The following is a 17,965-nucleotide window of genomic DNA, read 5'->3' as shown; positions in this document are numbered from 1 at the left end:
GGTGTATTACCGCCACCTACTGAACTGAAGTAACAAGACTCCGGGATGTAATCTACAGCACACGATGGGAGATTCCCATTCCACAAAGAATCCATGCACCAATTACCAACTCCCTGATACTTGGAGCAGTTGAATGAACCATTCCAATAAATCCATATGCAACTACTATCCACTACATTTTATCCAAGCCGTTGTCCGTACTGTCGACGTGATGACGTATGTCCATGAATCCACTACCGGTTCAAAGGGTAACAACGTGGGTCCTGGCGTGTCTCAGTTGGTGTTCAAGATAGTCTGGCGACAGCGAAGAGGCACAGTTGGTAACTTATGTTTTACATTAATAATTAATGCAACTGAATTACACGACGTGTTTGTAATGAGCTGTAAGGTGTTACACTTTGCTAACGAGTAGGTTGTCGCAGTTATATTAGCACACAGAGCGAGCACTTTTTTTTACCTAGATGTGTGAATTTTGTGATATTTGTTTGATTAATATATTCAGCGCAGCGTGTGAGAGATTTTTAACTCGTTTACTCATTATGTACCTCAGGTGGCAGACCGGTGTTACAGTTCACATTAACTGGTTATGTTTATCCACATGTCAGCCCGTTGTAACGAACAAAGTAGAACATCTCAGGCTCCCCCACACCTGGGGGGCTGAGATGTTATAAGAGAAAGAGGGAGTCTAAGACGCGTTTTGACACACAGACAAACAAGCACACACAGACACAAACATACATTCCCACCCTCATGCACGCATATATAAACACTCACCCAACATGGAGACACAGAAATGGACGCCGTACACACACACACACACACACACACACACACACACACACACACACACTGCCCATACAAACTCTGAAGTGCTCCGGAAAAGACCCTAGGCCTCACTCCGTCCACTCATATGTGGTGTTGATGCAAAAGCCTGTTTTTCCTCCCTCGCTTTTTCTTGAACGCGCTAACTCCGGAGTTCGAGGTATCTGGACTGGGCATTCAACATTCCCCGAGTTAGGGTCCGCAGCAAGATGGTGTAGGGAGCAGATGTATTGTAAACAACTCCACATAGCAGGATCCCGATTCACCGGAAGTTGTCACCCTCTCACAAAGCTCCTTTCTGATGGTCTTGTATCTCATCAGAGCTCATCTGACAGCTGTTTTGTCTCATCTATGGTGTGCCATCACCATAGATGAGACAAAACTCATGTTGAGATGTGCCACAAGGGGGCATAGCCAGTCTGTGGGAGCCAGAATTTTGACTGGGCTTCAAGGCATCAAATAGTTATTTCACTTAATCATGTACAAAAAATTTTATCATTTGTATCTATCTGGGTTTTTTTCCTGAACTTTTGGATGATTTTTTTTTTTTTAATCTCCATTACAGTGAAAAGACTGCTCATTTCTGTATATTTTATGAACTGGAGATGGCGAACTTTTCATTTTATTGCTTTGATACAAGGTCTTAATCTTGTCAAACTTTGTGATATACTGGCAGGCAGAGGTGACTGCTCGTGGAAAAGGACGAAGCGTTTTATATGATAAAACTGCAAATTGTAAGAAACGTCTTTATGTATTCTAGGTACATTTTCAGATCGGCAGTAAGTGTTTTCAAAAAATAATTTGGGCTTTTTGGAATTGTCAATTTCTTACTAAGAAAAACCTTCAATGAACTTCAAAATGCCATTAAAGGTTGTTTTATGAGTATTGTTTTGCTTCTTTTGCCCAGCTGTCACTGAAATGAGACTACCTTTTTTCCTGTTTTCTAGTCAATAATGGGCGAGTTTAAAGTACACCGAGTCCGCTTCTTCGACTACATGCCGAGTGCTATCCGGACCATGGCGTTCAACAGTCAAACTGAGCGGCTGGCTGTGGCCCGGGCTGATGGCGCAGTAGAAATCTTCAACTTCAATGACAATTTCTTCCAAGAAAAGGTAATGCCATCAGATAGATGACATTACTGCATGGTTTAAATGCACTAAGTATTCATTCACACATCCAAATCATCCATTGGAACACCCGAGTTGGCTACAAGTATATAAAATCAAGCAGCTAGGTATGCAGACTGCTTCTACAATCATTTGTGAAAGAATGGATCAATTTCAAAAGCTCAGTGAACTCCAGCATTGTACTGTGAGAAGATGCCACCAGTGCAACAAGCTCAGTTGTGAAATTACCTCTCTACTAACCATTCCACAGTCCACTGTTAGTAGTACTGTAAACAGGAACTCAGCCATAAAATGGTACGATGTGTAAAATCACAGAGTGAGATCAGGTGCTGAGGTGCATAGTCTGCAGAAGTCTCCAACTTTCTGCAGGTTCATTTGTTACAGACCTCTAAACTTCATATGGCCTCCAGAACAATGCATAGAGAGATTCATAGAATGTGTTTCCACGACCAAGCAACTGCATCCAACCCTTACATCACCAAGCGTCACATACAGGTGGTGTAAGCACGCCACCACTGGTTCCTAGAGTAGTGGAAACATGTTTTCTTGAGTAATGGAGCGTTTTTCCATCTGGCAATCCAATGGATGAGTCTGGGTTTGGAGGTTGCTAGGAGAAGAGTACTTGTATGATTGTGTTGTGCCAAGTGTTACGTTTGGTGGTGTGGGGTTGTTTTTCAGGGGTTGGGCTTGGTCCCATAGTTCCAGTGAAAGAAACCCTAAACCCTTCAGCATGCTCACACATTTTTGGCAATTTCATGCTCCCAACTTTGTGGGAACAGTTTGGGGATGGTCCCTTCCTGTTCCAACATGACTGCACACCAGTGCACAAAACAAAGTCCATATAGACATGAACAGTTTGGCGTGGAAGAACTTGACTGACCTGCACAGAGTCCTAATCTCAACCCAACAGAACATCTTTGGGATGGGGGTGAAAAAGGCCCGACAGCGTCTCTACCACCTCAGACGCTTGAGAGACTTCCAACTGCCCTCCAAGGTGCTCAGGAACTTTTACTCGTGCACCATAGAGAGCATCCTGGCGGGAAACATCTTAACCTGGTTCGGGAACAGCACCATGCAGGACAGACGAGCTCTACAGAGGGTTGTGCGGTCAGCTGAGCGCACCATCCGCTCCGAGCTCCCTGACCTGCACTCAATCTACAGCAGGCGGTGCTGGACCAAGGCCAGGAAGATCGTGAAGGACCTCAGCCATCCCAACAACAGACTGTTCTCTCTGCTGAGGTCAGAAAGCGATTCCGCTCCCTGAAGACCAACACAGAGAGACTGAGGAGGAGCTTCTTCCCGCAGGCGATACGGTCTCTCAATCACACCACCACACAGTACTGACCCACACATATGGTTCTTACACACACACTGGACATTCTGGACTTTGGTTTTGCACAACACTGGTCACTATATTCTTCATTTCCGGTTAATACTTGTACAGCTGCTGTTATTGTGTATATATTTATTTATATTTAGATTCCTTCATACATTCTTATATAGTTCTATATTGTGTATTTTGTTGTACAGTTATTTTATTTTCAACTTTAATTTATATATTTTATCTTATTCTTCCCAGTTAAATTTACCCTTCATTCTAATTTGTGTTGTACAGTTATTTCATTTTTAACCTTAATTTATATTTTATTCCTTCCTAGTTAAATTTACCCTTTTTAATTTTTCATATTTATTTCCTATCTTATTCATAGCCGTTTCCTTTTTGTTCTCTTTAGGTCACGAGCAGTTGTCCAAGTATTTCACTACATATCGTACTGTGTATGACTGTGTACGTGACAAATAAAATTTGAATTTGAATTTGAATTGGAGCGGAGACTGAGCCAGACCTCCTCATCCAACATTAGTGTCTGGACGCATAAATGTGTTTATGGAAGAATGATGAAACATTTCCATAAACACACTCCTAACCTGTGGAAAGCCTTCCCAGGGAGGATGATGCTGTCACAGCTGCAAAGGGTGGGCTGGCATCATATCGAACCCTATGGATTAAGAATGAGACGTCCATCAAATTCAAATGCGCGTGAAGGCAGATAAGTGATTACTTCAGCAGTATAGTGTAGTTTTGATAATGGCTGGAAGATTAATTGTAGGGAACCCTTCACTGCTCTGTATCACTTTTTGTCACACTCTTAAACCATAGTGTTGTTTTTTTGTGCAGTAATTTCCCTCATTATTGAAGGAGTCAAGGATGAAGCCAACAGAGACACTGGGTCTCCAACTCCTGCATCTGTACCAAATAGATCTAAAAATGCACATAGCACCTTAAAAAATAAAAGGAGATAAACAAAAATACAATTCTGCTGTGTGTTAGTGTGTGAGAGAGAAGATGTCAGGAAGCTCCCACGACAAGTGGAGAGTGGCAGGCATGGGAACCCCCTCACCCCCAGTAACCATGTTAAAGAGCCTAGCCAGACACTCGAACTGCACAAAGAGACACATCCACCTCACCGTTTGAAGTGTGGATGATGGGTGGATGTTCAAGACCAAGGCTTCTGGTTACTGTCCAAATTTCTTTCTTTTTTTTTATTGCTAAAAGCCAATGAAAGTGGTTAAATGTAGCCACAGGCATGATGATCACTGCTGTGAGTGCGAGATGTGTCAGGTGCCAAAGCTCAGGGTTTGCATTTTTCTACATTTTTTCAAACCCCTCAATCGCATAATGGAGTTTTGTAAAAGTGGTCTTGAGGGTAATAATATGATGCTAAAATTATTATAAATTTTTGGTTTGGGTATTTTGTACTTTGCTTTTGTGTTGTGTCTGTTGTTTCTGTAATGGCAGAAGGAAGGTAGATGATTCACGGCTGCAGACCAAATGAACCTAACCTCCACACTGGTTTTAATTTTCTCAGGTGATCCCAGGACAGGATGGCCGAGCTACTGAGGCTCTGTGTTGGGTGGGCCATCGACTGTTCAGTGCTGGTTTGAATGGAGAGATCATAGAGTATGACCTGGAGAACCTGAGGCCCCAGTATACTGTAGATGCATATGGAGGACCAATCTGGACCATCAGTAGCAACAGCCAGGGAACACAGCTGGCAGTGAGTGTAAACCTTCTGGATGTTATTTTACACTTCAGATATTTCCTGTGTCAGACTCATCAGGAAGTCTTGTTGATACATTAATCACAAGAAATGTTTTCTGGGTCAGGTTGGTTGTGAGGACGGGACTGTAAAGATATTTGCAATATTGGAGGAGAGGATCCAGTTTCAAAGAAACCTCAACAGACATAAAGGTAAGACGACAAACTAGTTCACAGGTCTTTTCTTTAAAGAGTCTACATTTCTGTCTTTAAAATGGCTACAAACGTTAGACAGTGAACAGTAGAACAGCTAATATTACTGCAGCTGCGATTGTCGTCTGTGTGTTGTATTGAAAACAGATCAACTGAACTTAAAATGGTGTCAGGCTGTGCTTTTGCATAATACAAATTTGTACCACAAATGGTGCATCGAGTTTTTTCTGACTCCAACTTGGAGTCTGCGCTCTGGAGAGACAGAGACAGCACCTATACTAATGAGAAGATGAGATCATTTGTGTTATTAACCACTGGATGACAAAACTGTCTTAAACAAATATTTGTGTTTGTGAACCCGCCTGATTCAGTTGTATTTGACCTCTTTAGGACGCATCATATCTTTGTGCTGGCATCCATCGAGTGCACAGATTGCTGCTGGAATGACTGACATGATCACAATCTTTGATGCAGAGACGGGTATTTTCTCCTTGAGCTGCTTTGCACAATTAGCAGAAATACAATCAGTTAAAACTGAAATGGAGCATGAGAAGAGATGTGTGTTCTTTACTGATGTGATTGTGTTTGTGACTGCAGGGCATGCTACACGCAGACTGCTGGTGGACAGGGCTATGGGAGCATCAAAGAATAAAGAAGTGGTTGTTTGGAGTGTTGGTTATCTGTCCGACCACACCATCATCAGTGGTGATTCTGCAGGAAAGGTCCAGATCTGGAACGGACTCACAGGAACTCTGGTTAGAACTTACCTGGTCACCAAGTGGGATGTTCTGGTTCTGTCCGTTTCAAAGGTGAGATGATACACTCACTGCTGCAGCTAGCTATGGGTGCACACACCTGTAAAGTCACTGGTTATAAATGCTTCACAGGATGAGAGCAGTGTCATAGCTGGAACATCCGAGGGCACTGTCATCCAGTTCCAGTTCATCTCCTCAACCGTGGACCAGCATGATAAAGAGTGGGTCCGGACCAGGACGTTTCGAAACCACTCCCATGATGTGAGTGCACTTGCTCACACAGACACCGCAGTGGTTTCTGGAGGTAAGTGTTAAATCTGCTTTTGGAAGTTTCTATATGTAATCGGTTATTGTTGATGTTTCAAAGTTTATACAGGCGATGAGTCCACGATTCTGTCAGTAAAGATGTTTTCTAAGTGTTCTTTTAATGTTGCTATTGACATGATGGCTGGTAGCGAAAGATGAGCTTTGTAGGTGAAGCTGTAACTGAACTAGTTTTTTGATCTTCCAAAGGAGTAGAGCTGCCTTATTAGATTAAAGGTACAGTCAGTAATTTTTAGGTCATTTAATAGGAAAAAATGATATTATGCTCAAATTTAGAGATTAATGTGTAATTTCAAACAAAGTGATGCATTCACATAAATTTATCTTTTAAAAATACATAGGAGTAATCACGTGAGCTCATATGTAGTACACCAAAGGCACAGGGACAGACGTCAGAGGTGTTCGTGTGCCGTAGAGACATTTAAATGTGTGCCAGCATGAAGGTTCATGCTGTTTAATCATTGGAGACGGGCTCCCCAATAAATGAATGAGAAGGAAAGGGACAAAGCGTCTTAATAAAATGTCATCCTCCTCACCTCAAGCAAACATAGAAGTTAGTATTTGCAGCATATTTTAACATGTCTTTTTTTGGGTTTTTTAGCCAATATTTCAGCCTTGAAGTTTCCTGTGACCTGCTCTCTAGAGCACCCATTCCCAAATTCAAGAGTGCTGTGGCCTACTTAAAAACAAGAAACTCCCATAGAGCCCACCCAAGCTTAAATCTTCACTCTAATCAAAAGATGAGGGAGAGTTATGTCCTTGTGAATGTTACCCAGTCATACGCAAAGTGTTAAAGACAAAGTGAGACTCACCTGCCACTTAGACACAAACCTAAATACAAAAGCAGTAAATTCAGGTCAACGTAATGAATAATATCACAAACTAACCATCTCAAATTATATGTTTTAATTTGCTTTTTATATAAAAAAAAATACATTTATATGAATATGTAGCTGTACACAGAGTAATTTCAAGCTGAATTTCTGTTATTTCTGCGGCCCTTCTGCAGTAGTATCTTTGTGGCCACCAGGGGGCCCCGGCTCACTCTGAAAATCACTGATCTAGAGATGAATGTAGGAATGCAAGTATTCAACACTGTGTTAACCTGCCACCTCCCCAGGACAAAGTCTGTGATGTCAGATTGCCTGATGTGCAAAGTGTAGGTAACTGCATTTACCTCTACAAAGAGGGCATCACCAGTGTTGCCTCCAGTGCATCCTCTCAAGGCAGCAACCTCACCTAAATAACACTGAGTATTTCCACTTGTCCAGAAGCATCTGGAGCAGACTATTTTCTGCTGTTTGGTACATGTGAGAAACGAAGGCTGGAAAATGTGGAAAATAAAGGATGGCTCGCTTCTGTGCTTCAAATCTGTGCTCATTCTAATGGCCAGTACAGGCAACAACCCTGGTTGCACAAAGAAGGTGGCTTGTATAGAAGTCTTATTGAACACAATGTCATGTCCCTATTAGTGGTCTGTTTGTGGTTATGGTAGTGTCCAGATGGATAATAGAGCTGGGTATAGAGAGGGCCTGTCTTTTAAAAGTCAAGTTGCTGTTGCTGCCGTTAGTTTTACATTCAAATTCAGTCATGCTGGTCTCATGATGTGTGTTTGTAAAAAGTTAAGGTGACAAAAGGAAAAAACATTTGGGATCATGCAAATCAGCGCATTAAATCAAAGTGGCTAAAGAAGCAACCCAGGGATTTAAAGTTTAGATGTAAAGTTTCGATATTTTCCTTCAGGTATGGACACCCAGTTGGTGGTGCGCCCATTGCTGGATAAGGTGGAGAAGAACACTCAAGAGTCAGCACTGCGCAAAATAGCTTTTCCACATGTGAGTAGAAGAAAACGTCGAACAAGTCAATTCAGCTAAAGTGGCGTCTTTAAAATTGAACTAACCTGTTATTCTATCTGTATTTCATGGATTAGCCTGTTAACAAATTATTCTGAAGCACTTTAATAATGTTTAATACCATTTATTAAAACAATGTTGTCCATGACTGTTCCTGTTACAATGTGCAGTGACCTTTTTTTCTGTCTTCTTGTAGAGGAGCCTGGTTGGCTGTGCAAAGAAAGCTGGACTCCTTCTCTTCCAGTTCCCTGATCGCTTAGAGCTGTGGAAACTTGGAGAAAGTGAAGGACATGGTGAGCAACACACTTGAATAGAGAAACATTTAACTATAAGAAAATGTAAGGAGCTCTTTGATCTACGTAGTTAATCAACAATGAAACAAAAAAATTCTACTGCTATTGAGAATAATCCCCTTATTGTGTCTGCTTCAGCTTTGTTCGTCGTGCTAATTGTGCACTCGGCACCTTCACTGATTTGCTAACAATGAAAATTGCCCTTGAAGGGACAAATAAAACAAATGATTATTTCCAGTTCCACAGTTTATTCTTGAATACTACAGCAGCTTTGCATGAATTACAGTCCAGTAATGAGAATCCTTGATGAGTAAATAATAATAATAATAATAATGACAGCAGGTGTACCATCGCCTTGACGACCTCCATCGCTGTGCTGTGTTTGTGTCACATACTGCGTCACAGGACTTTTGGCTGCACTGCTGTAACAATCCCACATGCATTAGGTGGTGCTCAGTTGTAATAGATGTGGCAGAAACCGAGTGGAGTTTAATTGAGTTGTGCCGAGTAGGTACTGGTGGAAAAGCTAAAGTGTAATAATTCTGTTATGTACACACAGGAAAACCTGGTGACCGTCTACCTGTGAAGAGGAAACCAGAGAAGCTGATCGAGCTGAAGAGGAAGGTATGTGTTAATATTTTCGATGTATCCGTAGTTTCTTTCAGAGCAACATTTGGTTTGCTGCAACGCTCTAAAAGTTGGCTGCTTCCTTTCGAGCTGTGGCGTCAAGGCCTTTCTGTTCACAAGGAATGTCACATTTTTAGAAAGTGTACAGGAAAAAACAATTCTCTACAATCATGAAATCTGGTAACTTATCAGTGTTTAGTTGACATAAACACTAAAATATATAATCTGTCTTGTTTGTGTGTTTAACGCCCTTATATGTGCGAAAAGTGTTTTTACAGTGAAGTTTTCTTGTGTACGTCCTGTGATTCACAAAATAACTTTATAGGACATTTGCTAAAACTACAGCAGCATGATTGCACACATGGTAAGAGTCCAGCAAAACATCCTAATAATAGAAACGTCCTTTATTGTAATTGTACATGTGCAACAAAATTGGGGGTGCACTGCAATTGTATTATGTCTTTATAGTGTGTTAAATAAATACATAAATAAATAAAATTAAAAAAACAGACTTTGACCTTCTAATTCTAATGTGACCAGCTTTAAATATAATTACATTGTCTTCTAATAAAATACATTTAATTTAATTGCAGGGAAATGATGTCCCTAGTGTGTTAGTGTGGCCTTTCTGTTTCCTTTCAGTCAGATTGAACAAGACACTTAACAATGACCCTTGAAGAATTAGCTTTAGGCGCTAGTGTGCTTGATGTATCCATACTTTGTGTGTCGCTTCCTGCAGGGAGAGGATCACATCTGCTGTAGTGCTTTGTCTGCATGTGGAGGCTGGTTGGCATATTCCACTGTCTCCAGTGTTCGTCTCTACAGAATACAGTATAACAACACCATCAGCATTAACAAGGTGGGTACCTTAGCACGAGCATGCCTGTGACATTGCACTTAAATAACACAACTTTAAATCATAGCAGGAGTTTTTGTTTTCTTTTGTTTTTCTAAAGGTGTAAAGTAACTTCAGCAATGTATGTGTCTTAAGTACTGTGTGGGATGTCCCTCTTGTCAAGAACTGTGAGTGCAAACAGTGCACAGCTCTTCTCTCAATGCACCACAGAGTGGCTAAAACTAACATTTACCCCCCTTGACAAGCTACCGGGGTGTAGACCGCAGGTTCACTGGATGTGTCAATTTACCATCCAACAAAAGTTTTTACATGTAAAGCTGCTCAAATAATCACAAGAGTAAAATGATGCCTTTCACTAAATATAACAAAGTGTGATGGTCTCTGTGTCTTCATCTCTCCAGGTGTCCAAGCTGCCTAAAGAGCTTCGCTCGGTCCACCAGCTCTGCTTCTCCTCTGACTCCTCCAAACTCTTTGCTTCCTCCTGCCAATCTTCAGTTATTGTTGTTGCTGTCAGTCAACAGGAGTGCAGATATCTTCATACCCTTAAACATAAGACCGGTGAGTGGAAAGCCAGGAGCACAACCCACAGAAGCCAAACCAAACGGAAAGACAAGACAGTACCTTAAACACAATATATTGTGTACATGCATCATATTTTGAAGCAAATTAATGCCCAGGCCTGAGTGATCTCACCAAGGCTAAAGTTCCAAAAATGCATTCGAGTGAATGCGTTTTTGGAACTTGAAGCTGGCTCCTAGACTCCATGCTCCTCGGAGCCTGTTAGTGAGTCCAGAGTCCAACACACACACACGCGCACGCACGCACACACACACACACACACACACACACACACACACACGCACGCACGCACACCATTGTGTGCATTTTTTTTCCACTTTTCTATCCAGGTATAGTTTTACTGTGCTGGGAGACTGTTTGGGATCTTTGTCATGCTGATAAATGAAACCACTGTCCAGATGATATTGCATGGTGATCAAAAAGCTGACAGTGATTGTGTGTTCATTTAATTACAATTGCAATAATTTTAACAATACTTCTGGTTGAAAAATAATCCTAAGCCAAGCAAGACGTTCCACCATGTTTTACAGATGCCTGTAAACTCGCTGTTCTGACCTCCTTTATACATATTTATGACGCATCAAAAATATCAAATTTGGATTCATCATAGCTTCTTGTAATAAGATTACGGTACAAGAAGGTCTGGCCCCTTGGAAGGAAAATATAAAGAAATGATTGCACTAAACGTTCTCCCTCAAATGTCTAGGGACGGTTCTGTAAAGCCCGATATTTACAGGGACAGATCAAAGCCGGACTTAAATGGTAACCAGTAGGCATTCCCGACCTGATGCAGCTCTTTCTGTCAAGTTATTGTTTCCTCTTTGTAGATTGTAGCAGTAGACTCAACTCTTGCTTAACTCTCCTCAGGCTTCTTGCCAGAGATCCTCACTGCTTCTGCTCCATGATGCAAATTGCCAGTGTGGTCACATGTAAACAAATCCTAATGCACGAAGGCCATTCCCTGCCAATGCTACATGCAGCTATACTGTGCAGTTGTAACTGTTTGATAACATCTTGCATAACTGGTGTGTGTATGTATGTGTGTTGGATATCAAGGTTCCAGACAGCCAGTGCACCTCCTTTGTGCCAGTGATGATGGTAAATGGCTGGCTACAGCAAACACTGACTGTGAGATCCACATCTACAACCTCCACAAGATGAAGGTGAGTTCTGATTTATTGATGTGTCAAACTTGAATCATTTTTGATAGATTGGAGTTTGTAAAATTGTAATTTTTGTTTTGTTGTAGCTCCACTGTATGGTTCCTGTGTACAACTCCTGTCCGACTACAATCGCCATCCACCCAGTGACCAACAATCTCATCTCTGTGCATGCTGACCAGCAGGTCAGAAACAGCTTAAGATTTAGTTTTACTCAGATCTCATAGTAACCAACAGATCCTGTAACTGCATGTGTTCTCTGTCGTGTGCAGATCTTTGAATTCTCCTTGGTGCAGAAGGAGTACACACAGTGGAGTCGAAGACTGCAGGCACAAGGACTGCTTTCCCTGTGGCTGGAGCGGGACACGCCCATCACCCACATTACCTTCAACCCGAAAAACCCGGATCACATCATTCTGCACGACACATACATGTTCTGCATCATTGATCAGAGTCTGGTATGTGTGTGCATGTCCATAGCTGTGTTAAAATAGTTGGCCCAGGCGTCAGTGTGATAGAGATGGAGGAGAAAGCTGAATATGATTCAATGGTCTCGATAAGCTTTAATAACAGGAAGTCCAGAACCAGTGGCAGCCCTGATCATGTGACTAACACCACTGTGCTTGCCTCTCTCTTCATGCTACATCATAACTAATTCAGCAGTGTTGTTTTTGAGCACACAAAACTACAAAGCACTGCAGACTTCTGTGGAGAGCAGCAGCTGTTTCTGTGGTTTCCTACTATGGACACCACTGCAGTTTAAACATCTGTGTGTGTCTGAGTCATGAGCAAACATTTTAACCCTCTCCAAGGATTTATGGACAGTTCAGCAGTTATTTCAGACCTTGTTGAACATTCTGTGGTCTGCATTTATACTTCTCTTCACTGATGTTCCCTTGTATGACTGATTAACTAATATCTTTGGATTAGTTTGTATGTATCCATTAGGACAATTAATCGAGAAGTCCTTGGGAGAATTTTTGTTATTCCCGCCAGCTTTTGCCTTGAGCATCCAGCTGGCGCCAGGGGGGGTCGCATGAGAGGAAGATGGTAGTTGTTTTGGTTAGTGCGAACAAACTGCTTCCAATTTTACAGTTGGTCTAATGTCAGTCACTGGTCAACAGGTCTCTCAATTCCCATTGTTCTTCTTCAAGATCTTATCCATATTGCGTTTAAAAACAAACACAGTCTGAGTACTCACAGCCCTGCCCATCGTCTATCATGTCGGCCAGCCTTGTGGGATTTTGAACAGCTATAGCCGCTTCATGTTCTTCGATAAGCCAGGTCCGAGCCAGCTCCAATCAGCTGTTCAATGTCCTCCATCGAGAGTGTCGCCAGACACACGACGCAACCAACCATCGAGTATCTGGCAACAAACGTCTCCGCAGGACAATCAGGCTCTCCCAAGCCCAGGAGGGTGTCAATTCTGTTAAGGGACCAGTTGATCAAATCCATAATTCTTCTTTAGGTTTTTAGAGAACAAGTCTGGGAGACTCTCTTAGGGTTAGAATAAGCGAGACTATACAAAAGACATGAGAAGCCAAGCAGGAAAGATAAGGGAGAGGGAGAAAGTGCGACCGCCTCTGTCAAGAGCTGGCTATATTTTTAGAAAGATTTTTTGAGAATCTTGAGGCTTTACTAATCTCTTTCTGTCACTGTGTATTTCTGTGTCTTTGTATCTACATGCAGCCCTTCCCAGAATTGAATGCAGTGCTCTGGAATCAAATGACATTAAAGAGCCTTCCTGTGTCACAGAGGATTGGACAAAGCCATGCCTTTAAGATCTGTAAGAGTTTCCAGGTAGGATATTTATGGTGACTACAATCTTTCATTTTACTCCTTCAAACAGTAGCGTCCGCTTCACACTCATCTATGTTTATAAGCGCACATGTAGTAATTTTCAAGGATGAAATCCCACCTTGTGAAATACACATCATCACAGTCAGACAAATAATTCAGAGCTGCACGGTGGTCAAAAAGCAAAGAAACCACCTTGTTTCAAATGAGACATTTGAGCAATGTCATTGTTGTTGCAACAAATAAACAATAAACTACAAATAATAAAAAATAACTTTCAGCTTCCATTAATCCTTCACATGAAGCTGTTATACTAGCTCGCACACTTGTAGCCACGTGTCACTAAAGTGTGACTGTTCTTCACTGTGAGTGAGGAAGACACAAAGTTAACCAGAGCAAATGAAAAGAGAAAGTCCTGCTATTGGCTAAAGTTATAAACATGCTGGAAAATAAAATATGTTTTTGTGTTGTAAGGTGCACTATGTCAGGTAAGGGTGGATGTACAGCAACGGTTTTCAGTTCATTGTTTGTAGCTCAGTCCAATAGCAGAGCACTTTATTTTTAGATTCGTGTAAGGGAGAGAAGATCCTGGAAGTTTAGAACTAGCAGTTCCTTGTTTGTCTGGAATTTCAAGTCCCACAGGACCTTGGCACTGTTGTTCACAACCACAGCTGATGATATCTTCCAGAGGGAGACGGCGGCACAAATATTCCTGTACACTATCACAACCACTTGGTTGTGTGTCTCAGTTTATGCCGTTCCAACTTGTATCTCACATTCTGCTAATGTGTGTTGTAGATTGTAGCACTTGGGTTCGTTGGCTGTGGCAGACACCTGCCTCTGTGGATATTATACTGGTTATACGTTCTTGCATAACCAGTGCTTGGAGTTCGTCAGAATTTGTGGGTTTTGTTTGTCCACCAGCTTCTTGAGGATTCACTGCAAGTTCTCAGTGGGTTCTGTGCCGTTTCCTGGCCATGGATCCAGAATTTTGATGCTTCTTTCACCAAGCCACTTAGTTACCACTTTTCTGCTGACATCTCTTCTACTGATCTTTTGTCCCACAGCACCTCATGTGTGTCAGTCTATTGGAGGATCTCTCTCTGGTGGTAGTGGAGCGCCCCCTCCTGGACATCATGTCTCAGCTGCCAGCACCTGTCCGCCAGAAGAAGTTTGCAACCTAAAAGTACATGTGATAGGATGAGATTGTTACCTCGTTGTATTAAGTATCCATTTTGTACAAAAAGTTTTGATAATGTAATTTGAAAATAAAATAAAGTATTTACTGTTATCTGTGTTGGATGCAGAAGTGCGCTGAAATCTTTGTCTCTTCTTCACTTAATGTTATGAACTTGCTGGAAACCAAAAGTGTAAACCAGACTGGAGCTATATGATGGGGAAAAGACAAATGATGGAACGTTTCAAAGACACAAAGACCTGGATGACTTCTAATCTTTAACCTGGATTTCCTTTTCCTTCCGTGTGACTATTAAACAAATATGTAGGACTTGCATTTGCACAAGATCTCTATAATTGGAAACATCCTGTCTCAGTAGTGCTGAAAACTAGTTCATGCATGACTTATATCTCACAGAACTGTATGCTTTTAGAGAAAATAAAGCCAAATGCCACTCTGATTACAGTACTGTTGACATATGAAGCGAACGTTTTTAAACCTGTGCTTTGGTGTTAATTTGTGTTTTTAAAATGTTCATGTTGTTCCCTTTAATGGAATAAATTAATCTGCACAGTTATGGCCTGCATTTGTATAGCGCTTTTCTAGTCCATAGGACCCCAAAGCGCTTTACACTACATTCAGTCATCCACCCATTCACATTCACACACTGGCAATAGCAAGCTACATTGTAGCCACAGCTGCCCTGGGGCGCACTGACAGAGGAGAGGCTGCCGGACACAGGCGCCACCGGGCCCTCTGACCACCACCAGTAGGCAAACACGGGGTTAGTATCTTGCCCAAGGATATTTGGCGTGCAGCCTGGGATCGAACCACCGACCTTCTGATTAGTGGCTGACCTGCTCTGCCACCTGAGCTACAGCCAGTTAATTGGGAAAGAATCATTTATAGACACTTGGGGGGAAAAGTCTATAGCATTACATTACCTGAAGTATACAAATGGTAAATATATTCTATTAAATCTAAAACTTGTCACCTCTCAGTATAGATGGTCTTTGATTCACTCTGCTTATGTAGCGCTAACACAGAGAAACCGACAACCAATTTAGAATCACCAGCAAACCCTGACCCCACTAACTGCATGTCTATGGGCTGTGGGAGGAACCCCGAGAGGACCCACCAAATGAGAGCTCAGGATGTTCTTGATGCACAACTGTGCTTCCCATGTGGGTAATTAATGACTGTGAAATATCCATAAATCACCCCCCTCCCCAATTCAAGGGTGTCGATTAGCTAAAGCATGCCACTTAAGAGATGTGGTGGGCTGCAGAGTCACAGACAACAATTCAAGCTCACATTCACACATTTCAGAATGAGGTCATTGCTTTGAGTTTGCATGCTTTCTCCGGGTTCTTCGGTTTCCTCACACCAGGTTAGTGATTTTAAACTGATCAGTGGTGTGGATTTGAGCGTGAACCCGACAGTTAACTGAACACAGCTGGGAAAGGCTTGAATACCCCCTCAAACCTGAGTTAATTTAGCGCTTAGAAAAATAAACCGATTGACATTGTTTTTTCTGTCCGAGACCAGAATAATATCCACTGTATATGCTTAACTGTATTTACTTTAAGTATCCTCCAAAATAATAACATTACTTGTAACTATGGCACATTCAAGTATCACCTTGGAAGAAGTATCATCTCTCAGTGTTGCCTCTGCAGCAACAACTTTGACTTGGGTAGGGACTCTGTACCAAAGATATGCAACTACTGACTGAAGTTTGCCTTTTTTTTTTTTTCTAAATCTACACAGGAAATAAAAGTTTCCACGGGCAGAGTTGGGGTCAACATTGGGCAGTCGCATACCTCCAGTGACGTAGTCATGCTGGTGAAAACCAATCTCCGCCCTCTGTCTGATCGAAAAGTGTGGGCGGATGAACACATTTGTGGGATTTTCGTGAAACTGTTGCTTCTTCTCCACCCACTTTCCCGTTTTTTTTTCAAATGACGATTGTGTATTGTCTGGGAATTCCGAGATCCCCAGGAGAATTGGCAGCACTGACAATAGCGGGTGTAGTGGGAGGTGCACACCTGTGCACCAGGTGTGGTAGGTCTTGCTCATTGAGCAAGTGTGGGAATTTACGTGTTTGTCAAGCGCAGAATATTATTTACTTATATATCCACGGTTTGTACTTTTAACTAGTGTTGGACAGGGCGAGGCTCCGTGAAACACTGAAACATTCGAGCCCATCTCCACGGTGACGTCTGCTGGATAATGTGACCATCGCCACATTTTGATAATGCTGTTCTGTGAAACAACGACGCAAGCGTTTATCCTGTCTTCCTTATCTCACCGCAGCAGGTGATGTGCCAGAAAGTGATTGCCGTCCGCGGGAGCGCGCGCAGCTGCTTAAAGCTGCAGCGCCCGGATTACTTGCGTTGCCAGATACTTCCGTGCAACTGATATAACGTGTGTGTGTGTGTGTGTGTGTGTGTGTGTGTGTGTGTGTGTGTGTCCTAACTCGTGACAGAAACAATATTTCGGCTTCAAACTTGTTGGGTATCATCAAGAAGGGTTAAATGTGACACACAGGAGCCCAAACATTCCCTCAGAACTGCTGAATAACTTTTAAAAGAACACTAATACCGATAACATGTCATTTTCAACCTGTGCATAAAACGTCAAAAATGTTGTAATTCAAAAATAATACAAAACAAGGACAATGGCCAAATGGAAACAGGTGGGAGGAGATCTGCTTAAACAAATTAGGAACACTGAGTAATAGGAAAGAGAAAACAAGCGGTAATAAAAATGTCGATCCAATACAGCACTTATTAATTGAAACGAAAACCAAAAACGAATAACAATTACATCCAATTAAAGAAGAAACCACCAGTTAAAATAAACTAACAAATAGACCAGAAACAGGGGGTATAGCGGAAGCTCAACACCAGTAAACCATGGAACAACATATATATTAATTCTTTGCATACAGTAACTATGCTAACATGTTAGGAAACACAAAATAATTGAATAATCCTACAAACAAATTGCAATCAAAGCTGAACTCTAATGTTGTGAACAACACAGAAACGCACACAGCAACACGAACATAAATTAATGAATTAATAAACAAATAAACAACCAATAAATATTATAGGAGACAACGATACAAAACAAGAAACATTTCAAATCCCTAGAAAACCATTTCAAAAACATAACATAACCATTCTACCACTACTGTTCACATAAAGTAATAGATATCTATACGTATAGATATACATGAACACACTAAATATACATATGTATACATATACATACATATACTGTATACCTGCACGTCCATAAACATAGAAGGTGCAATGTGCATGAATTGTAACCATGGAT

General features: G+C 41.6%; 1 protein-coding gene across 1 annotated transcript; it reads left to right on the top strand.

Annotated features, from left to right (window-relative positions):
* The first annotated feature begins 171 nt into the window (after positions 1-171).
* Positions 172-15,080, top strand: utp4 (UTP4 small subunit processome component). The gene is made up of 17 exons (XM_085413146.1): positions 172-320; positions 1,770-1,934; positions 4,817-5,005; positions 5,115-5,199; positions 5,590-5,679; positions 5,797-6,008; positions 6,087-6,258; positions 8,022-8,113; positions 8,328-8,424; positions 8,984-9,048; positions 9,791-9,910; positions 10,309-10,465; positions 11,543-11,649; positions 11,736-11,831; positions 11,919-12,104; positions 13,336-13,446; positions 14,511-15,080. The coding sequence occupies exons 2-17, from the start codon at positions 1,776-1,778 to the stop codon at positions 14,625-14,627; spliced, it is 2,055 nt and encodes a 684-aa protein (XP_085269272.1). The 5' UTR covers positions 172-320; positions 1,770-1,775; the 3' UTR covers positions 14,628-15,080.
* Positions 15,081-17,965: the final 2,885 nt, after the last annotated feature.

The sequence above is a fragment of the Rhamphochromis longiceps genome, linkage group LG7, assembly GCF_057381845.1.
Source record: "Rhamphochromis longiceps isolate RC_006_pf linkage group LG7, R_longiceps_female_GT1.1, whole genome shotgun sequence".
Lineage (NCBI taxonomy): Eukaryota > Metazoa > Chordata > Actinopteri > Cichliformes > Cichlidae > Rhamphochromis > Rhamphochromis longiceps.
Note: the sequence above shows the minus strand (reverse complement) of the source record. Positions and strands in the feature narration are given on the sequence as shown.

Excerpts from the sequence above, each read along its gene's own strand:
- utp4 (XM_085413146.1), top strand. The coding sequence starts at position 1,776 with ATGGGCGAGTTTAAAGTACACCGAGTCCGCTTCTTCGACTACATGCCG. Across the intron at positions 9,911-10,308 it reads ACACCATCAGCATTAACAAG|GTGTCCAAGCTGCCTAAAGA; the intron begins GTGGGTACCTTA and ends TCATCTCTCCAG. Across the intron at positions 11,650-11,735 it reads ACAACCTCCACAAGATGAAG|CTCCACTGTATGGTTCCTGT; the intron begins GTGAGTTCTGAT and ends GTTTTGTTGTAG.